The sequence below is a fragment of the Spinacia oleracea genome, chromosome 5 (genome assembly GCF_020520425.1).
Source record: "Spinacia oleracea cultivar Varoflay chromosome 5, BTI_SOV_V1, whole genome shotgun sequence".
NCBI lineage: Eukaryota > Viridiplantae > Streptophyta > Magnoliopsida > Caryophyllales > Amaranthaceae > Spinacia > Spinacia oleracea.
In genome coordinates, this window is record NC_079491.1 from 6,892,490 (window position 1) to 6,901,087 (window position 8,598).

The window sequence follows — 8,598 nt, forward strand, 5'->3', positions numbered from 1 at the left end:
TAGGACAGCTTTTTACTGCCTATTGCCATACCTGGTTGGAAAAGTTACCCATGGTGCAGCTCATAGCCATTATTGGATGGATAAATCATTCGGCAACTTGAAGACGCCTTTGCCTCCCTCGAGCACTCACTGCAAAAGGGAACACATAGCCTTTAAGGAAAAAAACAAAGAAGATTGAACAAAGCAGATAAAAGCTGAGTAAAGAGGTCACCTGATAAGACATGAAAAGATTGTATTGGACAATTATTTATCAGATTCACTGATCAGCAAAGCAACTGTTGAATTCCATGATGTTCGTGGATGTTCTCGTACTTCTAGCACTGAATTACGGAATTCAAGGGACTTCAGATGATTTAAGTAACAGCAAACAACTACAGTTTACAGGAAGTCTCAATGATTAATCACCTGAACTGCAAGTTCTGAGCTTGTCAAGGTATCTACCTATAACACAAGGAGTCTGACCATAGTAGTACACAACCCATTCCATGATCTTATTCCTTTTAGACTGCAGCATTTATTGAATCAAATATGCGGGAGCAACAAATCCAGATATCCCATAAATGTTTGAATCGTAGTTAACCAAACAGAGAAACAGTAGGGATTCAGAAGTCTGAGTAGAGATAATTTTAATACTTGCTTCTTCATTATCATAGTATTAACTATCTATAATCCTTTTGACTGAAAATTACAAACAGATAATCTACACAAATATGATTGGTTAGTATCAGAACCACTAGCACAAAACATAAAAGTATATTAATAGGCCTCTCGAGCACTTTTCACTAACAGCTATACTATGAAGGAAAATAGACTTCTTAGCTCGAAGATGAAGCATGACCATTTCTTCCAAGTAGAGAATTAGGTCGAGGACTGGGGATTTCAACTATCTCAACCCCTTCTGGACTCATTCCGGGACCTTTCCCCTTCCTCAGTTCAGTAATTCGAGGACTGTATACTCTCTGAGACAACCCTGGGCTAGAAGCATGCCTCAAATTCTCAGGGGAAACTGGGGCAGTGCTGGTTACCTTTGGACTTTGAATGTGGCGGATTTCACCTCTGCTCCTTGTCATCATACTATCAAGGAACTCTCCATTGTCTATCTTAGTCACAGGAGTTTGCGGATCTTGAACCTGTACAGGTAGTAGTTACCAAGCAGACCATAAGACATTGTTCAACAAGTCTTAAGAGAAAACTAGTGTGTGGCCCAGGCGTTGCTCCGGGTTTTACTTTTAGTAGGGTAATTTTTTGTAAACATGAACCCATTTTTAAAAAGAACGTATTTTATATTTATATGAAAAAATATAACATGCGGAGTACGTTGTAGCTAGTTAAGATGGTAGAAAGTGTAACTTTTAATTCAGGAGGTTCGGTGTTCGATCCTTGTTACATGTTTTTTGGTTGTCAATAACATGTCACGATGCTTATTAGTGGTAACGTGGCGTATGGTTGTCAATAACATGTCATGATACTTATTAGTGGTGACGTGGTGTATGGTTGTCAATAATATGTCATGATGCTTATTAGTGGTGACGTGGCGTAATAAGGAGGGGTATTACGTGACACATATACGTTCTAATAAACGCCTTTTAATATCTCAGTATAGACTAGGTTGAAGGATTTGGAATGAACTTACTTCATATGACATTTTGTAGGTAATGGCAGGTGCCTCCTCGTATTCAGCTGCATCTAAATCCTGAAGATGGGCTCCCTTGAAAAATCTTGGCAGAACATACTGTCTAACTGGGACAAGAAGCATAATGAACAAGGGGAAAAGAACTCCTGCTATTGGGATCCATGTTATGCCAAAACACAGCAGCAAGTATACAGTCTGGAAAATTGTGAACAGTGCAATCGTTTTGAAGGGAACTGTCTCAATGAAGGTTGCATGCTGCTCATCGAGCACCCTGAAAAATGTCATCATAAACCACATGTAAGATAGTAAGGCTTATAAACCACTCTACAAGAAAGCTTAAAATTAGAAGTGGGGCATACTTATATCGTCGACCAGGAGCTGTAAAAAGTAACAAAATTCTATCCCAACACTGATTTCCTGGTAAGCTTTCAATGGCCATGAAAGCAAAGTACCCCCAAAGAACTGCTGTAGGGATTTTCTTTAAGACAGGCATAGCTGCAACACAGCCACCAACCATTATTGCCTGAAGCAAATTGCTGAGACGTTGTTCTTTTACTTCAATGGGCAGAAGATCGTCTATGTCCTTATCAACATCAAAAACAGTTTCATCAACCGGTGTGTCAATGTCACCACCATCTGAGAATTTCTGAATTGTTGATTCTTTCAACTCCTTCAGTCCCTGTTAGAAGATCTGAGTTAATATAAAGGAGGCGAGAATGCGAGATAATAATCCTCACTAATGCTGGAAAACAGTTTGAGATCAACTACTTTACCAGAGAAGATGGTATCTGATAGACAAGAGGTGTCTGCATTTCTTGGTAAGCATCTTGCATGTTTCTGTATAACTGACCCAAGTTTGAATTATTTTGTATGCTATCTTTTGCTGCTGCTACAAGTTTATTTCTCAGAATCTGTTACAAAAGCCAGTGAATCATTTTAGAACCTCATCTCATAGATTTGTACAAATATTAGCCAGATTTTGAGTGAATGATACCCGGTGTTTGAGAGTAGCCAAGCTTCTTGTATGCATAGGAGATTGAGGAATGACTCCATTTGAGGGGGGAATACCAATAAGACCGCAGAATATGACCTGGATAACCAAAGTCACAAATGATATCAAGCTTTATACATTTTTAAGCCTAATTAAGTAATCAAATTTAACTCCAAATATCATGAAGAAATTAGTTCAATCCTGGAATTAATTGCTTACCAGAAAACCAAGGAGAAGGAGATCATAATGGTACGCGGAAGGTTTCTTCAAATTAAACTCCTTTTGTTGAGCCAACTGAGAAGCAACACTATGATCAAAATAGTAGAGGACAGCAATCATGGTGGCTGGGATAAAAGCTCCAACAATATATAATGCAGGCACATCCATCATATCCTGAAAAACAACAAAGCTGCACTTCTTACAAGGTTCTGAAGCAAAGAAACACACAATTTAGTTCTGTTTTAGGAAATTTAACATGCAACACAATATAAGCACCTTGATGACAGTCCAGTTTGAATAAGCGCCAGGAGACCAAGGATTTGGACTGAAAAGACGCCTAGGAATGCCGTTTGGAACATTATGAGCTGGTGCATAAGATATAGCAGTCCATGCAAGCACCAAAATTGGGACACCGTAATCTGCAATCAATCCCCGTAACCAACCTGTTCATTTTAAATCAAGCAAAGATGTAAATGACCAGATAAAAGACCAAGCAGCATCAAACACTAGTGAGGTTGGACATCGAAGAGCTTACCATTACCTTAAAAGTCAAATTACATTAAAGAAACCTAAAACACACTTTTCTATCCATGAGATCAAGAATAAAGATCCAAAGAGAATGTATACCTGCACCATAGCGCCATGATCTAGCTTTGCGACTTTTTAATGCAGTTAAAAGAAGGCCAAATGACATAACAAGTGCAAACATTCCATTGCCAAAACGCCAAGAGGGATGAAATGCAGTCTGATTTGGATTTTCCCTCTGAGGTACACGAAATTCCTCCACCGCTCCCTGCAAAGTAACATTTAGGTAGAATCAAATAAAAGTGCTAGTAAAGCCAAACAAAAGGGTCAGAACAGCATCAAATAAGTGGTTTTTGTTTTCTTTTACACACTCAGAACTTGGCATTGAGATTGATAATGCTCTTAAAAAATCAGTAAGGAGGAAATCACTAAGCATATCACACTCACACGAATAGCCTGCTGCATGAAGAGCATTGCAATAAGCAGACCGAACAGCTCACCAGCTATGCGTGTAAATCTATTGATAATGGAGCATGCTCCCAATACGGCCAACAAGAAAAGCAAAAAGGCTGTCCATACACAAACCCTGCATGAAGAATGACAAAAAGTTGACATTTACAGAGTATTAAGCAAAGCTTTTCTCATGTTTTATATAGCTGATTCTTCAAAATTACCAAGCTGTCCACGCCAAGTAAAGTCTGTGTCCCAATTCTTTCCTCTCCTTGGCAAAGTTGTACATAAATGTGTACATTAGAACTGTTGGTTCAGCTACCCCTAGAATGAGCAGCGGCTGTCCTCCAAAGATTGAATGGATAATGCCACATATTGCTGTTGATGCTAGAGTATGAACTGCAGTCAAAGAACCATCTGCAATAACATTTGAACAAAACATGTCATCCCAAATGCTCGATTGACACAGCATCAACAAGTAATACATTTACTCTGGAGAAAAACTTAACAGTATGCCAGTACCAGTAGTTCTTTCTAGCTGTTCCCCAAAAGATATGACTGGAATTGAGGAAGCAAAGAAAACATAAGTTGTTGGAGCTAAAATCCTGAACCAAGAACATAGGAACAACTAATGTAAGCTTCCTATAAAACTATAATATGCTCCTAGTTAAGAAAGGACAACCAAAAGCTCAAATCAAATGACACGAGATTGGAACTAATGGCAAGAATGGTGTCACAAACCTAATTCCAGCACGAAGTCCCCCGGTCCAATCTTGTTTGTAGCAAAGAAGTCTTGCTTTAAGATCATTCTTAATTCCGCGAAAAGGAACAAAAGTTTCTTCCATGATCAGTCGCGATAACAATGCCCCTTCCTTCTATGGATGTTTTATTATATCCCAGTATCCAACTAAACTGAAGACACTTGACAAGGACTAAACTCACTCAAAAAATCGAAGTGACTCGAGAGGCATATACTATAATCAAGTTTCCATAAGGAGGGATTATGGATAGAAAGCTATTGATAGGTGATCATAACAAAACAAAATTTGTGGTTCAACTTGCTCATTGGATAGTGTAAAGGTGGAGAGCTTACATCTTAATAAGCCCAAACCTAAGTAGTTGTGGTTAGTTGATATACAGCTACAATGAATGAAAGAATAGTGCTTGATCAAAGTGGTTTAAGGGATGACAAGTTCCTATTGTTTACTTGAGCTCCATAACTAGGGATGCCAACCAAGATTAACGAGGCGAATTCATGGCAAAGTATAGGATGGTAATACTTAGCGGAGGAGATGAACAAATTCCATCAAATAATATTCCAACTAGCGGCTAACTGCAACAGAATTAAGATCCATTTGAAGACTAAAACTGAATTTTCATCTACAGAAATCCCTCATCAACAAAAACAACCACTCAAAACCAAGTAAATCAATTACATGGTACGGCTCTAATAAACTGAGAAACTCTCAATAACACAACCTCAAATTCAAGAATACTAAGAGTTCGAGCTTAAAGGCAACAAATTAGCGAAAACCCATAATCACACACTTGATTTAGAATAACTTAGGACAAATTAGTGCAAATGGGCATCTCACAGAAGACAGAAAAACAGTTCCGGAGTGAGAAATTAGCGAAAATTCATGGCTGAAAACAGTAACAATATTGGTCTAACGCAGTTTAAGGCAAATGGGCATCACCTAAAACACAGAAGCACAACTCTGAAACAAAAATTAGCGAAACCCCATCAAAGAAAAATACAGAAAGAGTGCCTTAAAACAAATTAAGGCAAATAGGCATCACCTAAAACACAGAAAGACGAACTCCGAAACAAAAATTAGCGAAAACCCATCAAAGAAAAATGTTCTAGAACAACTTAAGGGCAAATGGCCATTCCAGAAACAGTTCTAAAATGAGAAATCAGTGAAACAGTAGAAAGACTGATTTGGAGTAGATTTTAGGAACTGGTACTAGGATTGACAGTTTAAGAACACGAGAAATCACAGAAAAAAGACAAAAAAAAAAAAACTGTAAAAATGATGATATGAAACAACAGAATATAGGAAGTGACAAAAATGAGACGGCAAATAAGCCAGAAAAACAACAGGGTAACAGCTATGCAGGCAATAAATGAGAAGAAAACGAGAGTGACAGAGATTGAAAGGGGTTTCAATTTGTTAAGGTAAACGAAATAAATGAGCAAATTTGGGAGGTTAATTTTAATTTTGTGGTGGGAGAAATGTGTGAGTTTGAGCATAAATATAAGAAAGAAAGAATTCTGAAACAGTTGAGAATTTGAAAGAGAGTTTGGAAAGAGGGGTCAAATTAAACGCAAGCTTATTAGGCGGGGAGAGAGACTGATTATATATTTAATAAAGGGTTTTCAAAGTGTAACCAAAACCCAAACCAGAAAATGCAGAACCAATGTGACATCCACTGCATTTTTTTAATATTTTATTTTTGGTTTGCTTTGCTTTTTCGGCTGAGTAGGCTTTCTAATCACTTTTTACTTTATTTTTTTAATTATGGGTTACTAGGTTCTTGATAAGGACCTTTAATGTTATGTTCACTTCCTCTTTACTTAGACCTTATTTTCACTCATTTAGTTGTATAAAATAAGATAATATAAGATAAATACAGATAAAATACTATAATAATTTATATAGGATAAGATAAGGGTCAATAGTTCAAATGATACATCTTTATGACTTTCCTTAAGGGTCAATAAAATGAGATAATAATAAGATAAGATCATTGAAATTCAGGTGAATAGAATGGTACTTAGAGGATGTTTGTTTAGTGGGAAATGTTGTTGGGAATAAGAATTCATTTCCTAACTTGGTATGTATTTCATGTTTGTTAAGTGAGAATGGGAAATGTTAAGTTCGACTCCCATAATTTTATTTCCTAGAGAGGGGGTGGGAATTGATGAAGGAAATTGAGAAAGGAGCAAAATGTCTAAGATGTCATTAATGAATAAGAAATATGAGTTGTATTATAATGGTGCTTGGGTAATTCTGTAATGTAATCTCAATATGTTTCTCATCACTCCCCCACTAAACCCTAAATTTCAATAATAGATGATCTTGTGAAAACTCAATATTGTATAATCATTAATTAGGGGTTGATGATTAACGAAATTAATGGCCGTTAGTTATTAAGAGTATTCGGATGTATTTGTGTAAATTTAACTGGTGGATTTGGAAACTTTGAAGGTATTTGGTGATTTTTGAAAACTCGGGATAGTTTACAAAAAAATCGTTGTTTTAAAGAAAATTTGTGAAAAATGACTTTTTATGCCACAGTTTGTGTGAAAAAAACACTGTTAATAGTTTTTAACACACCTTAAACCCGACCAGATTCCGGACAAAAAGTCAAGTTTTCAGACATTGACTCCCACTTTTTCCCTCCAACTATGTTCGTCAGTTCCTAGGGTAATTGCTAAATTAATAGTGTATTGTGTTATACGTAGTATATGCATGTTAATATTGGTAGGAAAAAGGTGGGAATTTTTTTGGCTAAAATCTGACTTTAAGGTGCGTTTATTTAAAACTATTAACACAAAAGGTGTTTTCTCACAAAAAAAAAAAAAAAAATCCAACACAGTAAAAGTTGTTGTAACAAAAATGGTACTCCCTCCGTTCCTAAATAAGTGTCACATTTGGGCTCCGGCGCGGTAATTAATAAAATTGTAAAGTGTGTAAGAGTTAATGATTGAGAATGTTTTTTTTGGGGAAAGGTTAAAGTAGATAATTGTTTAATTGAATAAAGTACAAATAAAAGTGGATGTGGGGATTGAAAGTGGAAAAGTGTAGAATATGTAAGTAAAAGTAATCATGATTTATAGAAAAGTGGGAAAAGTGTATGGAAAAGTGTGAAAAGTGTATGGAAAAGTGGGAAAAATATATGTTCAAAAAATAGAAATGTGACACTTATAAGGGAACGCCAAAAAAGAAAATGTGACACTTATTTAGGAACGGATGGAGTAATATAGAAGGTATTACTCACAATTTTCCTTATTTTAATTATGAAATGAATTTGGTTATCTTTTTTCTTGAACTACACTTACCTGATTTTACATTTTTCTTTAACTTCGTCTTATGTGAACTTATTTTTGAAGTGCATTAAACTTAAATTACCATAATTTCTTTTTTTCTTAAGTGAAACTAAGACGAATATAACAGTATAACACGCACACTAAATAACCATATCGTAATTGCTTTTGTTGTATTTAAGTGACAAGTGTCAGTGATGGTGGATAGAAGTCGATGTATTAAATCCAACCGACATTTTAATAACAAAACTAGTTTGTGGCTTGATGCCCCTTGTTTTTACTTTGATTTTTTTTTTTCTAATGAGTCATTTGCCTGTTATTTGAGTTTCAATCTATAAAGTACACGATTAAAGTTGACAAACAATAAATACAGCACAAAATAAGTATCTTTCAACCCAACTACCCAAGCAAGATGTATGTGAGGTGAGTATGATCGAAAGCATAATTAAAAGATAGTTAAGTTCGTAATTAAGACTTCTACCTCAGTTCTTAGTATTTTCGGATTCAAACTCTATGTTCCGGTGTTGAAACAATGAGATTCATATGAAAAGCCCTTGTGTAGACAGTAGACGAGGAATATCTTGCTTGTTTGATTGTGTAAAGCCAAATGTACTTGCACAATGACAAAGTCACTAGCCTCAGGGGTGTTTTCGAGGAAAGTCCCTCTGAGGCCTAAGTAAGTACTTTGTTCGGATTCTAAAGAGAGTTCTCTAGAATAATAAGTGTTTA

The 8,598-nt window shown here is 36.0% G+C and overlaps 1 protein-coding gene across 3 annotated transcripts; it reads right to left on the reverse strand.

Annotated features, from left to right (window-relative positions):
* Positions 1-621: 621 nt before the first annotated feature.
* On the reverse strand, positions 622-6,156 carry LOC110789464 (boron transporter 1). 3 transcript variants are annotated; one of them, XM_021994131.2, is made up of 12 exons: positions 4,560-6,156; positions 4,341-4,376; positions 4,043-4,235; positions 3,816-3,954; positions 3,471-3,636; positions 3,120-3,286; positions 2,844-3,017; positions 2,628-2,723; positions 2,407-2,544; positions 1,993-2,312; positions 1,634-1,904; positions 622-1,130 (listed from the first exon to the last, which is right to left on the reverse strand). In XM_021994131.2, exons 1-12 carry the CDS (start codon positions 4,624-4,626, stop codon positions 816-818), a joined length of 2,082 nt encoding a protein of 693 aa, XP_021849823.1. In that variant the 5' UTR covers positions 4,627-6,156; the 3' UTR covers positions 622-815. The 3 variants fall into 3 exon arrangements, with proteins under 3 accessions (XP_021849823.1, XP_021849822.1, XP_056686301.1); XM_021994130.2 differs by having other exon boundaries at positions 4,341-4,423; XM_056830323.1 differs by lacking the exon at positions 4,560-6,156 and having other exon boundaries at positions 4,328-4,351.
* Positions 6,157-8,598: the final 2,442 nt, after the last annotated feature.